Source organism: Accipiter gentilis, chromosome 12 (assembly GCF_929443795.1).
Source record: "Accipiter gentilis chromosome 12, bAccGen1.1, whole genome shotgun sequence".
Classification (NCBI taxonomy): Eukaryota; Metazoa; Chordata; class Aves; order Accipitriformes; family Accipitridae; genus Astur; species Astur gentilis.
In genome coordinates this window covers 8,286,194-8,307,708 of record NC_064891.1, presented here as the reverse complement: position 1 = coordinate 8,307,708, position 21,515 = coordinate 8,286,194, and the positions used below count along the sequence as shown (strand labels likewise).

The following is a 21,515-nucleotide window of genomic DNA, read 5'->3' as shown; positions in this document are numbered from 1 at the left end:
TAATTTAAGGTAGCTTTCAGTTCAGTGAGACTACTGGGTGCTTTCCTCAACAGGCAGTTAGGAAGAGAAAATGTCTGACCTCTTACCTAGGTTGTATTTAATATATCCTATTCACATATACTGTTAAGATACTAATCTGAAGAGATAGCTACAGTTAAGACTGTCTTCTAGTTTTTTAATTGGAAAAGGCTTCTATTTTCATTAAGAGACTTCTTGATTTAGTCCTTACTAGCTCAGGGAAGTATGAACTGCAGGGAATTTAAAGCAGATTGACCTTCCAGACCTTCTGCTGGCTCTTGGCACAGCTCCTTTCTCTGGTGAGAGAGTCTACTGTTCCATATAACAGGGGCTCCACTGGAACTGAGCATTTACCCATGCTGACTCAACATAGTTGTCCATGTTCAGCCCTTTCTGGGGCCTTAGTCAGCTAGCTGTGGCTGAGTGAGGGGTATTTTTAAGGACGTTGTATTGGTTCATTTGCCTTTTTTAGTTGAGGCTTCTGATACTGACATACCTGATTCTTAAGGACAGTTTCTAGATTTTTGTCTGACTAGCACATAAATCCCAGGTGCCCTACAGAAGGAAGAGTCCTTTTCAGTTCCTCAGAATTCTGGGTGTTCAGATGTAAATTTCATGTAAGGTGTCACTGAAATAGCTTTATTACGCAAAAAAAAGTAATGGTGATACCTCCTCCCAGGTGTGGCATTTCTCACTTAAAATGCTTGAAACTAGAAACTTAACTTTCTTTGTACTATCTATCATTGTGCACAGTACCAGCCAACTGACAAAGGAGCTGAGACAGTAGGGGCAAGTGCTCACTGAAAACTGGCGTATAAAGGTACACCGAGAAACAATTCTTAGAAATTAGTACATGATTCAAAGTTAAATGTTCAAAAAGCTGCTGCTTGTAATGATACATGCATAGTGCCTCAGGGGACCTGCCCATGCCTCAGTGACAGTCATAAAGAAGCACAGAAAGAGAGTGAGTTTCTAATAATGTAGCTAATTTTATTTTAAAACCGAAGAGGGAGCTCTGCTAGAGCGATAAAAGCAGTCTGATTCGTGAAGATTGATCTCTCTCTTTGTGGTTTGGCTTAAATCTTCTCACACCATTTCAGAGTAAACTTTTTAAAGAAGAAAGAGTATGTAACAACCAAGACAGATTAACAAAGTTATCGGCCATCCATTTTAAAACCTTGAGTACAGTTTTTACACTATTAGCACAGTTGAATTTTCTAATCCCAAAGGTGTTCAGTAGGTCTAGGACTGTCCCTGACAGGATTAAGCTCCCTCCTGTGGTATTAGGATGTGCATATTGTGGATACTAGGATCATATAACTACTCAGTTGCTTTTGTAATCCTATCAAGAAAAGCATCTGGTCATATTGCAGTATTTTTATCCTACTTGCAATAGATAAATACAGCATCTATATGTGTACCTTGTTTAGCAGAAAGAAAATGGGGAAAAAGTGTAATCCACAGAAAGTTAGCACAATTAATTTATGCCTCTTCTATCCTCTCTTACAGGCATCCATGCAAATTGCAGAATGTCAGGGCATAATCCAGTGTCAGGAACAAGAAGTTATGCACTTCAGACTGCAGCATACTCTAGATGTGAAAGAAAGTATGCTACTGAGAAGCATGGTATAAATTTAGATGCATTTACTTTGTGTTCTAACTTTACGTTTAACCCTATTTCTTGCAAAGTACTCTGAAAAGTTTGTGTTCGAAATTTTTTTACATGGAATACCTCATTGCAGCACAAGTCATGTCCATAATTTCAGTTACTTTGAAGTGCTATTTACAGTAAGGGCAACAAAAAATTAAACAGCTACAGGAATATGGGACCACATGCTTCAGCTGCTAAGCTTTGGTTTCAGTGACACTTAAGCATTTTTTTGTGGCCCTAGGCAAATAAGAGCTACAAACGTTCATGGCATTATTATGAAAAATTAATTGAGAGAACGAGGTCTGTAGAGTGTAAGTGTTAGAGATAGAAAGCACTAACAAGCTTTTGGGCACCCACATCCTTCTTTAGGCCTGAAATAAAACTAGCAACCTTAAAGCTACATACAGGCTGCAAACAAGGGCTCTGAATTTAATTTGATTATGCTAATTAGTTAGCACACAAAAGAAAAATAATTTTTAAAAAGCAAAGAGTTGTTAGCAAGGGGAAAGGAAATATGGTCATGAGGCATCTGGGACAGAAAAAGGAAGACACGTAATTTACATCTGTTGAGCTATATCTCTATTATAATATCTCTGTTATACAGCCCAGAATTTTTATTGCCCAATAGATTTAGTCTAATCTCTATCTTTGCTAATGAGTTTAATAGACAATATTATTTACCTTTGCCTTATTTATAACAATAGACTATTAAGGCTGCAGTGAAACTACAGCTATAAATGAACAGTACACTTGGAACAGTAATTTTGGCATAAGAAATTATTAATTTTAGTCACCCACCCTAGCTGCTAGTTTTGAGTGAGAAATGAAATACTATATTCAAAATACAAATCTACTTAAGTGATACAAAAGTATTTCATATGAACAGTGGCAAAGGTGGGGAATCTCATATTCCAGTGAAAGAAATTCTCACCCAAGTGAGGGAAAAAAGGTACAAGAACTGTGGGACACTTTTAATTTTGTGGTGGCCCTGAGATGTCCTCCACTTGAATGATTCCAGAGCATATGTTAAAATTCTGAAAATAAATGAAACTGCCACTCTTGGCACCCAGTTCAGTCACTAAAAGGTTTATGTCTGAGCACAGCTAATAAATACCAGGAAGTGTTTTGAGAATTGAGTGCTACTTATTATAAAAGATTTGACTAAAAGAGATGCCCTGTTAGAGAGGGCATCTTTCACCCATTTATTCTGCTTAGCTATAATTGATTGTTCTGCTTGGCTAATGTTTTCTGCAGGAGCTGCAGGACCTGGGCTATTCGTCAGCTTCTGCTTTAGGCAAGCTGCGGCACATAGTGCCTCTTTCCCACTTGCACTCTGCTGTCGTGTCATCTTCCCTGAACTTGGCCAGCTGTGCCCCTGTGAGTCCCTGCCTCAAAATGGGAAACTGCATGGGAAACAGGGATGTTCCAAAGGGTAAAAATAACATGGAATTTCTGAATGGGAGAGTAATGTGGTAGGAGAGTTCAAGAGTAAATTCTTAACATTAAAAGGTAAAACCATTTTCTGTAGCTTCTTGTGCGTTACGGCCTTTCAGCAGATCTTTTTTTCCGTTTGCGAAATACATGTAAAAACCAACTGGACAATGCAAAAATTCTATAGATTGTAATAGGAGTTTAAGTTACCTCTATCATCAATAACATTTATAAACTATTAAAATGAAAGGTAAGCAGTTTGGTTTTCACTTTTTTCCTTACTTGCTGTAAATCACATATTTGGCAGTGAAAATAGTCTTGTACATAATTTCTGATAAATGTCATCATCTGATTGACCTGTAGTACCTTTTAATACTTACATTGTCCTCCAAGCTGGCTTTCACTGATTTTGACCAATTTTACCCTAAAAGACACATCATTGTCCTTCCTTTCGTTTTTGTACATCTACATTTAGATTACTTAAATTAAATGCTAGTGTTGTTCTGATTTTTCGTTACAGAAAACTTCAACTCCAATCTCATGCAAAAAACCCCAAAACTTTTTGGTATTTTCTGTTTAGATTGGTATAATTCTCCAAAAGGGACCTGATAGATCTCTCGCAGAAATTAGTAGAGGTCTTTTCATTAATTTTTACCTCAAAATCTGTAGATTGCAAGTTAACGCAGATATTTTTCAGTAGTATTTTCTGTTTTACTTTCTGATGTGGTGACAAATATTTACATCAAGGAACTAGGGATAGTTAATTCTTTGAAATTCCTGCAGCATCAGGCACTCCCATTCTCTTTTCTTTGAGTTAATCAGTTTATATTTCTGACGATAAAGAATGAAAAAGCACCGATTTTTTTTAATAGTACCATGGTGAGGTCTTAAGAGCTCGTAGGAGAACTTGATTCAAGGTCTACTTGAATCTTCTTGGTTCCTGAACGATTAGTTATTGTACAAAATGAAGCAGCTCTAACACTTGAGACGGAGAACCTACCTGGTCAGTAGCCTGGTTTCTTAGCCAGAATGTGCGAAAGTATCACATTGACCCAGTATGAAGCTGAGGAATTTGTTCTCCATATAAGCTCTGCTGAAACTAGTGTGTTCCCATTGGCAATGAAATTTTTTTCAAGGAAAACGTGTTAGTAAAATGTTTCTTGTGTAAGTCAGTGGGAGCAGCACTTTGAACATGCGAAGTGCTGAGTAGCGTGAAAAACTCCAGTTCATCACAGAAAGAAAGGATTCTTTGAACCAGGCTTTTGCCTCAAGTCCTGATCAGTAAAATGAGAATAATATTGCACTTCAGCTCAGAGGATGGCTTTGACAATAAAGTGGTTTATATTTGCAAGCAACTCAGCTGTTACAGAAATGAGTGCCTGGAAAACACCTTGATGTATTTCTGTCTTCACAGTTGTGTTTGTGTACTGTACAGTAACACCTGGGATCACAGGTTAAACAGGAGAAAACAGAGTTGTCACATAAGCAAAGATTAATGGTTCCAAGTATTGAAAAATGTAATGGGTAAGCTTTCATAATTAAAGCCTTATTTTAATGTTTTTTTGACCTTGAAACAGTAGGCATTACCTTTTTACAACATTTATTCAAAACGCAGATGTTAGCCATGGTCTCCCTTGATCACATTTACTTACTTTACACATTTCTGTCAGATAACTTTCCAGATGAGAGTGCAGTCATATTCAGAGACTATTCTGACAGTCTTCAAGTTATCATCATCTAGCCTATAACACTTCTTAACTAAAAATCACAAAAAAATCTTCCCTGTTTCTAACTGGTAAGACAAGAGTAGAGGGAGGAAAAACATGTGTCTTTGGATGAGTATAGGTAAGAACTGAAGAAGCAAGGGCCTTTATAAGTATTTTGTAACTGAATGATTTTATTTTAGATGCTTTCCAAGCCAGGCATTTTGAAGGAAGAACCACTGCAGGATTCTTACGAATTAACAAGGTCAGACAATGACATTCCCTCTGTGGATCTTCACAACAATGACAGCAATGGTGGGAGAAAATCGCCTTTAGCAACCATGAGGAATATAGTGTAAGAGTAATACAGTTATTTCTGTTGTGTGCTGTGTACTTCTGTAGCCTTTTAAAGCTAGGATCTGGCTAGTCACGTGTTTCAGGAGCAGTATAGGATGCCTTTTTGTAAGAAAGTTCAGTGTGTACGACTAAGCTCAAAATAATCTGAAAGCTTCCAAAGCTTCTGTTGTTTTCCAGGTTCCTTGAATGCTTTAGGCAGTAGGGAAATAGAAGGTGACTACACCATTCACTTTTCCTGCTTGCTTCTTGATGTTTCTGCTTTTCTTTGAATTTAGAACTCCTTTCTTCTTTTTCTGCCGTATATAAATATCCCTTCACTCATTGTTGAAGCAGACAATATTTTTCTTACCAAACAAATGATAATGACAGTGGCACGTGAAGTTGAAAAATCAATACAGTGCAAATCCTGATGTTTTTAATCTAGAACATAAGGATAGTTCATAAAGGAAAATATAATTCATGGATTTGATTAGGATCAAATTTATTTAAACTGTGATGCTTCTCCCATAATACATACTGATGGAAAAAATTAACATCAGTCCCAATATCCTATGTATTCTGGGGTTTTTTGCTTTTTATTGAAAAAAAATCTGCTTCTTATCAACATACAAATTTTTTGACTGCTTAAATATAGAAGCTTCTATTTCAAAAACGGAAAACCGGTTCATGCACAGAGGTTAGCGTCTCTGATTTTTTTTTTTAAGCAGTGACTCTATTGCCTTTGGAGGCATGATAGTCAACGGTGTGCTTTGCCAGCCTGTACTATATGATTATTGCCTATGTTCTCTGGTTACAGTGGCAGTGGGAGAAATTGTTCTTTTCTACAGCATTTATGATTCAGACTGTGTGGCTTTTATGAGAAATTTTCTCCCTTGCAACAGTGTTCTCTTGCAGAGCTGAAATGATGGGGGAATCCTACACCTAATCAATCCTCAATATACAAAACTGTCAAAGTAAATGACTATGTCAGTACTGTCGGTAGTGCTAGTTCTGATGTTGTCTTTCTACATCCTTCTACACAGATGTGGTAGATGTGCTGCTGTCTTCAGCCTACGATCAGATCGTTGCAAGAGGTGTGAAGTCACTTTTCTGAAAAGGTCATGGAAAACAGAGATATAGATGTTGATCGAGTGAATACAATAGGACAATATAGACAATATTGTGAGAAATAAAAAGAGAGTTTTTGTACAGAATGTATTTAAAAATTGGGAAGAAAATAATGGTTTATGTTCTAGTAAAGACTAGAAGTTCTTGTAGATCAGAATTCTGAGATAGCTCAATGAAGTAGTGATGTATAAGATTCATTAACCAGGCTTGTGTCCTTAATCTCCAAAGCTTGTATTGCTATGTACCACAGAATTGGTGTTAAACAAGTGAGAAAGATTACCAAAAGGCATTCCTCACCTTGGCATTTTCTGTAAAGAAAAATGTGGTAATGACATTGACAGGACATTGCTGAAGTCCGTAGAATGGGGATTGTGTAGATTCAGATGGAATAGCAGAGCTGCTGGTGGAAATGGAGCATTTCTACAAAATACTTAATACTAATATTTTAATAGTAGTTGTGGTTCCTGTAACACATGTAGAGAAGTTCTGGGGTTTACTGAAAATATTTGATGTAAGGCTGCATCTGTGTAGCTCTTAAGTGATATAAATAAGCTGTCCTGCATCACAAAATACGTGTGAAGATGGTGAACATATTCAAGGTAGTCTATTAATTACGTGCCAGCGAGCCAGGCTGGCAGGGCTGCTTTATTACATTTAAGTGGCAGAAAGACCCCACAATGAGTATATGCAATAAGAAAAACAGGGAAGGAACTAAATTTTCAAGTAATACTTACTGAAAACCATTTTAAACATTACATTTCTCTATTTTGCAAGGTCTGAAAACATCATTTCTCTTAGAGGGCACATAAGCACTACAGTTAGGACTGTAATAGAGATGCTGAACACCTAGCTAGTTCTGGTACAGGCAAAAATCTAACCATACCTCCAAGGAGATCAAAAGGACTAATGTTTTCTGCTTCTCAGGTGTGATTTTTTGTAGTTTCAACCTAAAGTTAGCATGTCTGTATTGTTACTTTGTTAATGCAGGCTTTTCCTCAGTCACTTTATCTTTTGCGTTTTAGAAACTTCAGGATCTTCTCTTTATGCAGAGTGGTACTTAAAATAGCTGGGTTGAGCAGTCATCCTGATTAGAACATGAACATTATTGTTCATTGACCTTTGCTTCCTCTGGCTGTCTGGCTGTGCAAAGATGAAGTGCATATTTGTTAGCTACTCTGTGGTTTCATGCACGGTTAACTAAGAAATACCTGTTTGTAAGCAGAGGGTAAATGTGCGTGGCATTTCCCCATCAAAGTGCTGAACTGGCTATGTGACTGAGTACATAAATTTTCTGCACCTGTAGAGCAACACAATTGTCCCTGCAATTTGTGAGCCTTGGTTCTGTATTGCACCTCTGTTAGGAAACATGCAGGCTTGGTGTAGTGTGAACATCTCTGCAATTGGACATAAACCCCAAATTGTTTCTGTGTAGGCCACAGGAAATCTAGCGGTTCACAACTGTAACCTTCAGCCGGTTGCCAGTCATCGCTCAGTTCAAAGAAAAAGATAAGTGGCATCAGTCTTTTTTTGTTGTGTTTTGGTTTTTTTGCTTTGTTTGTTAATCCGGTCAGCCAGTTACCTCCATCTCTGGCCCTTTTTTTGCCTCTTTTTTTGAGAATTGATGACTGTAACAGAAAGGAAACAGTCCAAGTCCTGGTCAGAAGAAGCTCCAGGGTGGGAGACCATAGTTGTTCGCAAAGTACTGGCGTGACCATGTCAGTCTGTGGGTGTTAGTGTTCAGTCAGAGAGGCACAATGCCAGTTGAATTCTGCACTGGTCTGGATCTTAAAAGACTTGGAATTTTTGGTTTTATTCCTGGCTTGAGTAAGTTACATCTTTCTGTACCTTAGTTTTGCATCTCTAAAAGGCAAGTGACGCTATTGCTTTGTTTTGTACAACCCTTGCGGTTTTACTGGCAAAGATGGACTTTAGAAGTTGCGGGGATAAACACTATTTTAGTACATTAAGCACTTTTTCTCTATTCCAAATGGGGAAATTTATAGGCAAAATAGAAACGTGGTTGTATTTTGGCTTAAAGAGACGTACCGCCAACTATAAATTTCTGTCAATAACCTTGTCATCTTACTCATTTTCTTTGCTACTGGAAGTTTTATTGTTTGAAATTTTATTTCCTAAGAACTTTGCTTTAGATATAGTGTTTAAATAATTTGTAATGAACTTTTAAAAAAAATAAATATCTGATTGATAAATAATTTTCTCACTAGCTTCTCAGGCCAAGGAAACTAGTCAGAATACATTTAGGAGTCTACAGAACAAGAAGGGAAGCCTACAAAACCCGGTGAAATCATTGCAGATAAAAAACAAAGGTGCCAGAATTTAGAAAAAAATTCCTATTTTATTTAAAATACCCACAGTCTCCAGAAACTGTGCTTCTTACCTGCCAAAGCACTACCTGTGTTTCTGCATGAGGTCAGTATAGATGTGACTGTTTTACTCGCAATACCCACTTCTACGTTATCCTGCTCCTAGGAGAGTAATTAGATTAACTCCACAATGCACAGTTGTTCAGCCCCTTAACTCTAATAAGCTTCAAGATCCTTAACATTTCAAACATGGCAGCTGGAGAAGGCTGCCCTCGTGTGCTGTCAAGGCCAATTAAATGAAATTTTTAACAAGCTGATGAGTCTTTCATGGAAATTCAAATATATTCTGACAGCAGTGGACTCCAAAAAACCATAGTTTTCCAGCAGTGGCCTCAGAAGCATAGCCTTTCCTGCTCAACTTTTTTTTTAAATCTGAGATGACCACAGTGACGATGCAGAACTTTTCAAGTTCTCTTCTAGCTCCCTTTAAGGTTGCTGGTAAAATGCACATGAACTCCTGTGATGGCAGAATGCCAAGTGAGATGGAATTTCTTTTATCTGCACATTCCAGTTGCTTCCCCTTTTCCCTGTTAAGTCTCACTGCATAGTTTTGGGAAATAGTAATTTCTCAAAACTATGATACAGTGCACACGTGTCAGTAACATACAAGTGACCTGATTTAGGTAAAACTAATCAAATTGTATATATAAAGTGTAAGGTAAGTGTTCTCATTTTTATTCTTTGCCATCCATTAACATTTCAGTTTGTCTGTTTTCTATGTCCACATAAAAATACATATTCATATCTGCAGCGTATCACAACTTAGTGTATACAAGGCTGGGGGAAGCCTTTTAAGTACACACTAAGTAAACCCGTTTCCATGACCGTTGGAGCAAAGGTCAAAATTTCTCACCATCCAAAAAAAGAAATTCTGAAGTCAGTAGCAATTCAGCACTCCTCCAGCATTTGGTGCTTTGGCCTCACAAAGCAGATGAGGTGGTGCCTGTTTATAACTAGCTTTATCTTTTCTATGTCCTGTGTATAAAGAATTGCAAACTAAATTTGCATTTATAAGGGCTTCATACATACAGTGCAACACACAGGAGGATATTACAAAGCTTTAGATGTCTGCATCTGAGACCTCAATCATTTTAACATAAGGTGATGGTCAGGTAGTCCGTTCTTGCTGCTATTTTCAGCCATGTCATCAGTGCTCAGAACTCAGAAAATGAAGATAGAAAAAGCAAAGGAAAAGCAGGAAAAGCTATCAAAGTGAAGATGCCGTATAAATTAGTGATTACTTTGACCTATGTACATTGTGTTTAGAATACGTTATATTTTTTAAAGATTAATAATGAGAGTTCAGACAGTTTTGTAGTTCTTGCCTGGAACCGTGACACTTTTTACTTTTAAATGAGTGGGAAGTACAGAGGAGTAGAAATACATCTAAATACAGACTCTTTTCACTGACACACGTTTTTCAATAGCTGTGACTGATACTGGCCACAGGGCACTGCTGGCTGCTACAAGTTCCAGCGTTTCTTCTGTGTGTTCTGGATCTTGCACACCATTTCAGATCCTGTTTTTTACAAAGTTAGTTTTGAAATGGTTTGTTGTGCTTGCTTTTTTCTTTCTAAAATAAATTGGTTGCCTTTCCCTCCATACTTCATGTTACTACTTCAAGAGATTCCAATTCCTCTGCATGTCCCAGCACTGCCAAGTATTTCCAATAAAAGCAGGAAACCTTCCCATGGCTCCTGTTAATGTTGAGATAAAGTGTTGAACCACATATCTACAACTGCAAGACTGCACAGATTGCATCCTATACCATGATGTACCTCTATAAAATCTAGAAAAGGTGAAGTTTAGGCAGAAAAAATGCATTCTGACTTTGTACTGACTATATTCCTTTTAACAGTCTAGTACGACTTAATATGGTTGGTGGAGCCTGGTATTTCGGGAGGTTACTAAAATAGCTGGGGGTATTACTTTCAGTTGGTCTCCAAAAATGCTCTTCACTTGACTCACCAATACAAACAACTATCCCATAATACAACTGCCTAAGAATAATATTTTTCAAAGGCCATTTCTGGTGTAAGATTAGTACTAAACCGGAAGACATCTTGAGCACGCCTAAGTCTTTACTTAAAACCTCCTGTGTGGTCTGACATTTGAGGATTTTGATGCAGAGGGCAAATGACTTCCTGCACTTAGAACAGTTAAAAGAGTATCCAATGCTAAAACCAATTCCATAGTAGTAAGACGAACAGGATCACCAAAGTATCAGATTGATATTTAAAGCCTCATTAGTGTTTGACAATATCTAAGGGACCAAGATAGTTGTTAAAAAAAAGACTGGAGGAAAAGGTTTGTACTCATCCCAAATTGAGTACTTTTTCAGAATTTGCCATTTGATTTTTATCTGGGGACTGTTCGTGAAGCACAGATAAATAGTGCTGCCCCTTCAGAGTCTAGCAAGGCTGTCGCAGAAGCTTCCTGGTAGGAGGGGAGGCCTTGCTATAAACACTACTGACAAAACAAGGGGCGAGATGTCCCTCTGCAGTAAATTGCTACGGCAGCACCGAAAAGTAGACCATCCCCAGGGTTAGCAGGAAGTGCCAGTGGGGCTTCACTAGCGTTAGGTTTTTTTCCTTATTATCTGCTTTCTGAAAAGCAATTATGGCCTTGGATTTGTAGCAGCATGGAAGGCCGCATTTAAATTCAAGGGGCTTACCCAGTGATTTTGTCCAAAGCAAATGATTTGTAGCTACGGCTCGGCAAAATTAGCTTCCTGAGCACAAGCCATGCAGACACAAGCTTGGTTTTATTGAATCTGAGGGGTTTTTTTAGTTTGAGGTCTTGTTGTGTGATAAGAGGTTAGCGAGTTGTTCCTAAGCTGTTCTCAGTTATTGTCAACAGTATTTTGATTTAGTCTAGGTAATTTTCTGTATTTCCTAATAATTTTTCTACTGAGTCTGTCATTTTTGGCAACAGTGTTGCAGGCTTAGTGAAAATGTTAATAAAGGCATCTCCCCTTTCCTAGGAATTGGTTGCATTGGAAATGGAAGGATCATTTCAGACGGCTTGTGTATCACAGTCTGGATATTTGACAGACCTACCAAAGTTTTCATAAGAAAAGGGTGAGAGCTAGAGAATGAGAGCAAGTATTCACTCCATAGCCCAGCAGGTTTGAAAACGTCAACTCTCAGTTGCATTCAAAGAGCCAAGCTAAGAAGAGTTTCAACAGACTGCAGCCCTGTGAACAGAAGGGAGCAGGAGGAGAAGTACAAGTAGCCCGAGAGAAGGGAGATCTGCCAAGCAAAAAAGCAGTTTAACATCCTTGTCCTTGAATTCAGCGGACTTGGGAACAGGTCTAGGCTTCCTCCCTGCCACCAGCAGAAGGCAAAGAAGTGGCCTGGGGAAGCAAAAGGTTCATAGACTCGTGGGCCCCAGAGCAGCTTTATACATCCTGGACTTTGCAGCATGAATAGTACTTTGTTATTCCGTGTCATAGGTGGATGACAGGAGGACTCTTAGGCAAATCTTGACCACAGCAGGACACCACAGATGGCAACCAACCCCCTAAAGAGAAAAATCTAATAACAGTGTAATATTTTTGAAAGGATCATGTGGAGAGGCTCCAAACAGTAAGTTTAACTGCCAGAGAGCATGTGGGGTGGGCGTGGTTTTTACAGACGCATCTGCAAACCGAATAGGAAGCAAACAAGTTGCGGTGCAAGTTCCCGTATGTGACTTTAAAATCGTTTATGCCCAGTACCCATTCCAGCCTCAGGCTGTCTGCTCAGCTTGCCATCCAGGTGCAGCATTTAGCATTTGTACACCAAACTACTTCACAAATAAAAGTAAATTGCATTTCAGTTGTAAGTAATCAAATTGTCATATTTGTCAGACATTTGTTGTCAGCGGTATGAGCCAGTGAACTTAAAAAGTAGCTGTTTGGTTGAAGTCTTCCTGGCTTTGCTAGGCTGTGAGTGAGATGGTTTATTTGCTTTTAGATATCCTGAGCCGCAGGCTGCTAGGCTGTTATATCCATGCAGGAATGTCAACAAGAATTTGTTTCTGCCATGTAGCTTCACTAGTCTCACAGCCAGGACATTGTACTAGTCAGATATCAGCCTGTTCTAGCATAATCATTTTTATGCAGCAGGGCAACTTTTAAGTCTACCTTCACGTTGAGTGAATAGATTTTTCAATAATGAGGAATCACCTCTGTAAACTTAGAGAAAATACTAATTGGCTCCACGAATAATACAGGGGTCCTTCTTTCACCATACAAATAACATTTAATTTACATAGCGTTGGCCCTGCTGGGCAAGCAGTGATGTGAATGACACAATAATTCAGAGTTTGTAGCAACAGTGTAGGTCTTTGTAGAAACTTTTCTTGAGCATTCAGCAAGATAATGCAATCACGAGGACTATATGCATTGTCTGTGGGATCAAAGCGCAGCTTGTTTAATTAAAAAAATTATTCTTAATTTGAGAGACTTCTCCGTGTTAATCTGCTTGAAACATGTTCATCATTGCATTAGAGAATCTATTCTAGTGTAGGTTAAGTGGCTTTCTAGTGAATAACTTAATCTAATACTACAGTTAATCTTCTCAGACAAGCCTCCAATGTGTGTATAAATACACTCAAATGGCAGTGGCTGTTGGACAAGTGCTTTTTATGTTGACAATATGTGACTACATGAAGAGCTTGCATTAATGTGAAAAAATAGTTGTAAACAGCTTGAAATAATATGTTTTGCTTTGACGTCAGTGATTTCTGAAGATCAACTTCTATTTCAAGTGTACCTCTATATTTTAGGGATTTTGTTCACTTAAATTTGTTAGAAAAACTTAGCGCAAAAAAAAATGCAATTCAGGTACCAAGCCATTAGTTCCAGCGCGATATTCATTTAAAGCTGTAAGTTACTGACTGAAATCCATAAAAGTGTTTTGCGTAGTCACTGTTGGTGCAGGTGGACAGAAATTAAGAGCTTTCTGTTTGTACACAGTAATTATAGTCATAATTAAACAGCAGAAATATTTGTTACAGTGAAGCAGTAGCCCCTAAAATGAAATGAGCTTCGTGTTAGTATTTCTTTTTCAACCCTGGGCATACTATGTCCTATTTTCCTTTTAACTTCATGTACTAAGTATCTTAAATCCCATATTAGTTTCCTCTTGAAGAGAGTTGAGGACTAGTGTGTGCCCATGCACAGGGGTTTAAGATCACTGAAGCAGCATCAACCACCTGCTGAATTGTCATCTCGATCCTTTCCCTTTTGAGACACTTGCCAGAAATGATACCACATTCCTTCCAGACCTGCAGTACTTCTCATGCAGAAGTAGTTACAGGGGTACTTTTCTTCCTGGAAAAACAGTTAACAAAAAGCTTACAGTCAATCTTGAGTTTAGCTCCCACCCACATATCCTCCCTCTTTCTCTTCTAAAAGGTCTGTTGAAGGAATTAAATTTATTCATCTGAATCTTCAGGTTGCTTGAGACAAAGCTAGTGTCTGCAGAAGCAACTGACCCCACAGAACAAGTTGCTCTGCCACATAGCAGCTGCTTGGGGGGTTTCTTGTTCCACATGCGACCATGAGAACTCCAGCTTGGCACCACAGTTCTTCATTTGCCTTAGTCTTTCTCGCTCTTCACCCTCCCCTCAACACCCTCAAGACTTTCTTCAGCTATTTTGTGGCTACGCCTGCATGCGCAGGCAGCCCAGTCCACTCTCAATGGATTTGCTTCATGAAACAGCTGGTACTGAAGTCAGAGTAGCAACATTTCAGACACTTGTTCTTCACAGTAGCTCAACTATTGTCCCACCAACTGCACATCCATTAGATGCAGGAGGTAAGGCTCTGAAACTCATCTTCCAGTCTATCACCAAAACCCATTCCATTTCACATACTCGGACTGCTCCAGCAGTGTGCTTTTGAAGCAGATGTTGCAAACCTAAGTGCTAATTAATGCACTTCAGAACTCCTACAAAGTTATGCTCTTCAGAGCAAGTTCAGTCTAGGGAAGGGATATTTGCATGCTAGAGCTAAGTTCCTCATTATGGAAAGAAGACCTTGCTGACGTAGCATCATGTTATTTGTAATCAAAAATACAAAAAGCAGGTATGCAGAGTAGCTTTCTGCTTCTGTCAGTAAAAAAATACCAACTGGTTGAAGCTGGAAGCATTCTACTTTATCTGGTTTACTAGACAGCCACAACTTAAATGAAATTTGTGTTGAAAAGCCTAGTGTTAAAAAAAACCCCAAACCCGAACTTAAGGTAAGTAGTCGCTAATAATACGTGGTATTGTTCCTAGGCAGGCGGAATATGCCACCTATCTCTATTTCAGTGAGAATCCTATTCCCTTGCCATCAGAGCAGGCCAAGGTTTTTGTGTGGTTTTTTTTAAAGTCTGCTCCTACCCTGACAAAGTAATTCATTAAGCCCAGACAGTCTTTTCTGACCTTTGCTCTGCTCTCAGCAGGATGATCTGACTAAAAGGGACCTATCTGCCAAGGCTTTGTTTGAGCTGAGGTGCTTCCTGTAGAGTAGGGACTAGAGAATGAAGTACTTTGGGGTTAAACATTTGTTATTTCAAAGAGCACCAGCCACTTGGCAGGAATTCTTTAGCACTAAGACTTCAGGTCAAGTAACTTAGTTCGATCGAAGTTATTAAAATGAGTCAGTTCACTGGTCAAGTTGTAACGGACTGTCAGTCTGAAAGTGTTTATTGTTTACTTAATACATTACATAAGTTAAAACACTTACGTTCCTACTACAGTGTAGGTAACCTAGTATGTTTGAAAAGCCCTAAGCAGTCGGTACAAAGATGTATCCTTAGCCCCACTCTAAGCAACACAAACTCAAGTCCAGGGTCCAGATTTACCTGGACATGCTGCTGCTTGGAACGCTGCTCACACCTTCAGAACAGATTTGAAGTTGATTTCTTAGGTTGCCAAATGGATTTCCTAAAGAGGATGGCAAAGATCTGCTGCTCACATGGTTTAACCAGGTTTGATACGGGACTTACAGAGCTCTGCACTTGAGATCCTCTTCTGCTGAAGAAGGGGTAAAGTTTACGGGCCCTGTGATTAATCTAAGCAGGTTTGCCATTAGATAAGCAGCTTCCAAAAAAAAAATAAAAAATCTCATTAATGATATCCCCACCAATGATGAACAATTTGATCTTCATGTTCAGTCACTAGGGTCCTATTCCCGCATTCTTCCCAACGTCGGACCTTCCCATTCTCCACCAAGATAAATTTCCACTCTACTTTGGTGTCTACCGGCAGACTAACGGATTCAGACCAGAAGCCATCCTTGTCGTACTTGAGGGGAACGTAGCTGTGCCACTGGCCAAGACACTCGTGGTCACCAGTAACACCAATGATCTGAGCATCAGAGTGAGTGATGTAGTGCACACGGAAAGACACATGGATATTTTGAAACATGGGGGGCACAGCTGCAACTCTCTTCGCTTTCAAGTCCCCATCGGGGCAGTCCGCTTCTTCCCATTCCTTGATGTCGGCGTGTTCCATGCTGCCAGCCTCCCCCCAGGCCAGGTGCTCCGAAACAACTTCCCACTCTTCCTGGTCCCAGTCCTTGCTCTCGGCTGGCTGCCCCATTCTGTCCTTACAGGCATCATCAGAGGCTCCTGCCAAGTTCATCACGCACCACCCGTCGCTTGCCTGTCCCATCTCTGGTCTCAATTCTCCCGCCTGGCTGCCGCGCATATCAGATCGCTGCTCCCTGGAGTCGGCAGCACCCTGCTTCGGGAGCAGCTGCTCCGTCTGCAAAGGTCCTCCTGAAACTGCTCTACTTTGAACGTGATTAAGCTCCTTCCTTGGTACAGCCGCCAGGTCCTCTCCCGGCACCCGAGGGCTGGAAACGGCAGCAGCGTCGGCCTCCAGCAGCACTTGCTCATCGCTCGCCAGAAGACCCGCTACAAACGACATTTCATTAGAACAGGCATGGTTTAAGCAACGCAGTTAAGCTTCCCGGCGGCAAACCCACCTCCTCGCTGGCAGGCTGGGGCAGAGCAGACCCCCCCCGGAGCATCGTCTCCCTCTCCGCCGCCCCTCACCCCTCCCCGCCGCCCGGTACCTGTGGCCGCCGCCGCCGCCGCCGCCTCGGCCCCGTCCTGCGGGCGCCGCTCCTCGCCTCCCCGCAGCGGGGCCGTCCCGGCCGTCGCCTCGCCGCTTTCGTCGCTTCGCCCGTCGCCGCTGCCGTACCAGAGCCAAGCGACGAGGGCGGCCAGCAGCCCGACCACCAGCGCCGGCCACAGCCCCGCTGCCAGCCAGCCCCAGCCGCGAGCCTCGGCGGGGAGAGCAGCGGCGGCGGCGGCGGCGTGCTGCCGCAGGACGGGCGGACCGCGGTCGCGGGCCATGGCCGGACGCTGGCAGCGGGACGGCGGCCGGCGCCGCTTTAAGCCGGGGCCCCGGCCCCGGGGAGGAGCCGCCCCCGGGGCGGGAGGGGGCGGCTGAAGGGAGGTCAGAATAAAAAAAGAAGAAGAAAAAGTCCGAAGTTAAGTGAGAAAAAGTTGAAAAGGTTGCTTTCTCTTTCTTCCTCCCGCCCCTTTTCTACCATCTCTCCCTTTATTTTTTCCCCTTTCTTTTTCCCAGTTTTGTCTCTATAGCTAGGCACTCTGCACGAGGTAGCCATGCTGCAGGGGTTTTAAACAACAGATAATGCAAAACTGGAGGGAGATGACACGGCAACAAAACCAGAGTTGAGAACTGAATGCTTGAGTTTCCTTCCTATTTTGGTAGGAAAGCAAGCGTTGGAGCTATAGTAACTGCAGAAGTTTAATTCTAGCAGTATTAGTGGCCTTAGATTGATATGCTCTAGCAGGGGTGTGTGCTGAGGCTACTGCCTTGTACTTTTAATGCTTGTACTGATGAAAAGCCAGGCTTTCCCTCGTATCCCTGAGAAGTGAGATGAATTCACTACCAATTTTGTAACTTCTCCATCATACCCTAATGACTACAGTTGGATTTCTTAACATTGTCCTCCTCTCCTGTTTTCCGTATGATGTTCAGGAAGCTTTTTTGGACTACCGGGACTTCAGAGTCCATTAGTGCAGAGGCTATTTGATGTTTATTTTAATTTCCCTTCATTTTACTATGCAATTTTCCTCTTGAAGGGATGATGTCAAATTTTATTTCAAAATTAAAAGGTTATACAGATAAATCTCACTAGGTACCCAAGGAAGTTAGTAAATGCAGCTTATTACTTTGTATTTTGAATTGGTAATTCTGGAGTGACACACTGTAAAAATGTTTATCGGTGTAGACTATTGACACCACAGATTAACACCAGAGAAGGAGTCAAGGGAGGCAGTTCCATTCAGATTTGACTGCTGCTTTTTTAAATCCATTCTCTTCGTCTGAACAAAGGTGTTGCCATTACTTGATTTCTAAAGCCTATTGATGAGATTTTATCCGCTATCTCATTAGAAAAGAGAATGGCTAAGTGGATGTCCCAATAAGTCTATTTCCAGTGTGTGAACTTCTTAATCTTTCAGTGTCATTTAGAACAGTACTACCTCAGCTTAGCAGGACAGTAAATGTCATTCGAATTTATAGAAGCACAAGTGTGCAGGCTTTGCGGTGATGTTCCCTGGCTGATATGGCATATCGTGGCCTGTGCGAATACACAAAATTCATGGTTTAAGTATTTTTCCTTTCTTTGCTTACCGCAGTAGCTAAGACACTTTCTCTGAAGTCCTTCCCCAAAAAAGTGCTGACCTGGTGCTTAAGTAAAATTATCTATTTTGGTACTTTGATGTGTGGGATGCGTTCAGGCATGTGCTAAACTCAGAGGCACTGCTCAGATCTTCTGCTCAATGATACAATAAAAGAAAAGAGCTGAGAAGCTAGGACCTGTTTGGGCATTTTTCTCACTGAATGTGGTTTTGGGTGCACTCTCTTTTACCACTGTTGATACTTCAAGGTAGCTTAGCCTTCCTACTTAAAAGAGACACTTGACAGTAATGAGCTGTGTTAACTACTGACACTCTTTGCTTAGTAGATATATTTGCAGCTTACTTATATTCCTTTTTTCTAGCCTTCAAAACAGAGACAGTCCTATGCTCTGTATTTGTACACCACCTTGCTCAGCTGGGATTATCAGTTTTGGCACCTACTGATGTACTGCATGTACTGTAATTTAAAATTCCTAGTCATTTACTTGAAGGCAAAAAAATCATTTACTGTATCATTAGACTAAAAGAGCATCCTTCTACCAGCCCTCAGCACAGATGAAGAGGTAGTGTTTAGAGCTGCTAACCACAGTATTTCTTTTCTTAAATATATTTGATAAAACAGCTTAGGAAGGAAGAGACACCAAAGTAACATGCTTAGAAGTGACTATTACAGAAATCCTTAATGACCACTTTATTTTGAAGGCACGAAAATGTGCATGATGAAGGCAGGGTGCTGCTTTAATGAGCAAGAAAAAAGCAAGGGTCTCCTCTGTTTCTGTTCATCTTCCATGCTCATACAAGTCTCTTCTGTTGCCAGACTTTTTTTCACCCAGCACCTGCAGAAGAAACTAAAGCAAAGCACACAGATTGCTTTGAGTACTCAGAGAGTAATTGTTGTTACTAGTAATGCATTTGAATGGTAATAAAAAGAGGGAGTCGCAAAGGACGTAGGTGCCACCAGAGACAAGCCTGCCACACAGCCAGGCAGGGAAGGACAGTTCTGTAATCCAGATCCCAGTTTCCCACGCAAGTCCTATGTAGTCCCCAGAGGGCACGTGCTATTTTTGCCCAGTCTATTCCAGGTGCCATCAGCATCAAGTGATGCAAATGCACTTTGAGTGCTGTGGTCTCCTAGACCATGGCCATCCTTGTAATCTGCTGTGGAGCAGCCACAATTCAGAGGTGAGGTTCAGAGGTTTTTGTGAGCAAGGGCTTCAGCTTTACTTGTTTGCAGAGGCTGCAGTGGGTGGCAGGACGTGAAAGAGCTTCATAATTTGCAAACCTCCTGGTAGGATTGCACTTGAGTCCAGCATAAGTCCACACTGTTGCAGAAGAGACTTATCTGACCTTTTGGCTCCCTTGCCCTCACTGCCTGTTTTGTGCAGGCCTTTGCTTTCATGTGACCACTGAAGTGAGTCAGATCAGGTAACTGAGCCAGCTGAACGTTAACACAGAAAATTAAAAAAAAAAAAAAATGTTTTTTTTCATCCACACAAATACTTGGGCCAACAGAGGGGAGAAAACATGGGTGGATATTATGCTGGATATAACTAGTTTTAGGTGGTTCAGTCATGGCTGTAACAGTGATACTCTGTCCTGGTAGCAACGAATTTGTGCTTTGGAACGTCTCTTAGGATGTCTCTAACTTATTTTCTATTTCCTTTTTTTTTAAAACAAGGTTCTTGGCGAATACTAAGGCTGAAATTCCTGAGTCACCGATCACTTACCGAGTGTTAGAAGCAGAGATGCTAGACAGAGGAGAAGAGTCATAGCTCAAGAGCTCACAGGATGCTGAGAACTGAGGTTCCTGTTCTGAAGCAAATGCACAGATCATTGCAGATGGTATCTTACCCCTGGTTTTTGGTAGCCCTTCCTCTCCAGGAATTCTTGAAATGCTCTGCCTCCTAAAACAATTTCCTAAGCAGATTAACAGAAAAACTCCAAAGTGTAACATTGTATTTTTTAAAACTTTTATTGGAACCAAACAGAGCGACAGTACAATAAAGGGGCAAGGAGGCAGTTTCTCAAAGTCTCAGGGACACAGTTCTGTTTCGAATTAATTCAGGATTTTAGTTTGTTCATGCAGTCATTTCTGATGCGGCATTTGTTTGGAAGTTAGTGTTCTGTGAACATTGAGGCTTCATTGCACCATTGTTTATTCAGTAAATGTGATAGCAGTTGCTGGACCGTATCTTGGAAAGCTACCTGTGACTTTGTAGAATTACCAGCCAGCTGCCTGCCCTAAGATCAGGAGCCTCAAACCTGCCACCTTTTCTCATTTCAAAACCAAAACAGTAGGCCGGATATTTACTATTCCAATTCTATAAACAACTCTACAGCCACAGCTGTTAGGAACTTTCTGAATTTTATTCTGTAAGCTCTGCCATCTAGTGTGGTGACAGGGAATCTCAGCTGTAGCTTCAGAGCGAGTGAGAAATGCCCAGCTGGATCAGACCCGTGGTGCATCTATCCTGCTATGCTGGCTCTGACAGTGGCAGTAGGGGATGTTATTTCGGGAGCGCTTTTGAGAGTGGCGTGTCTAATCCCGTGGTATCCACAGTTGCTGTAATATGTTGGAGAGTACTGCTCTTAAAAAAAACCTTGTGCGTATACAGTACTTCTTCCAGTTTTACGCTAGAACAAAATGGAAACATGAACAAGTAGAAAAGAAATACAAATTAAGGAGCCCTCTTATTCCCTGTGGCCACACTGTCGGGACATCTGAAAGTTCCACAGACAACTCCATAATGAGAATTTGGCAGGGGAAGCTTTATAGAGCTTTGCAGAGAGCTCTTCCTGAGCACAAGGGCAGCATGTGTGAAAAACCCAGTGGTGCTTTTATGGAGCTCTGTTGAGGAGGGAAAGGAGAACAGGTCACAGGTAAGGTGGGAAGCAGGTAGCAGCTTTCTGATAATAAGAGCTGTCGGAGGTTGCTCATTGCCAGGCCTTGCACTGTGGATTCTCACTGTCACAGAGGGAAAAACCAAGGAGTCATTGTCACCAATCAGGTGAATAGTAAGATATATTATGCCTCTTGCTGCAAGTGCGGCACAGGCATGTTCCCATAACCTACATGCCCTGTAAGTCATTAACTCCGCTGGGCTCAGTGTCAGTGGTACACAGTGCTTATGGTATCTTCTTAATGGGTGGTGTCGTAAAATTGCGACAACCATTGCCTGTTTTTTCGGATCCATTAAAGGTTTGCCCACAT

The 21,515-nt window shown here is 40.9% G+C and overlaps 2 protein-coding genes across 2 annotated transcripts in view; one reads left to right on the top strand and one right to left on the bottom strand.

Moving 5' to 3' along the window:
- The window catches only part of CCDC158 (coiled-coil domain containing 158), a 35,327-nt gene extending 25,460 nt beyond the window's left edge, over positions 1-9,867 (top strand). Inside the window, 6 exon segments of the mRNA XM_049815566.1 lie at positions 1,528-1,644; positions 2,924-3,046; positions 5,007-5,158; positions 6,183-6,235; positions 8,493-8,594; positions 9,791-9,867. Of these exon segments, the coding sequence (XP_049671523.1) occupies positions 1,528-1,644; positions 2,924-3,046; positions 5,007-5,158; positions 6,183-6,235; positions 8,493-8,594; positions 9,791-9,867 (624 nt within the window).
- A 5,446-nt stretch (positions 9,868-15,313) lies between these two features.
- On the bottom strand, positions 15,314-17,028 carry STBD1 (starch binding domain 1). The gene is made up of 2 exons (XM_049814828.1): positions 16,705-17,028; positions 15,314-16,543 (listed from the first exon to the last, which is right to left on the bottom strand). Exons 1-2 carry the CDS (start codon positions 16,985-16,987, stop codon positions 15,753-15,755), a joined length of 1,074 nt encoding a protein of 357 aa, XP_049670785.1. The 5' UTR covers positions 16,988-17,028; the 3' UTR covers positions 15,314-15,752.
- Between the last annotated feature and the right edge of the window lie 4,487 nt (positions 17,029-21,515).

Excerpts from the sequence above, each read along its gene's own strand:
- STBD1 (XM_049814828.1), bottom strand. The coding sequence starts at position 16,987 with ATGGCCCGCGACCGCGGTCCGCCCGTCCTGCGGCAGCACGCCGCCGCC. Across the intron at positions 16,544-16,704 it reads GGCGGCGGCGGCGGCCACAG|CGGGTCTTCTGGCGAGCGAT; the intron begins GTACCGGGCGGC and ends TGTCGTTTGTAG.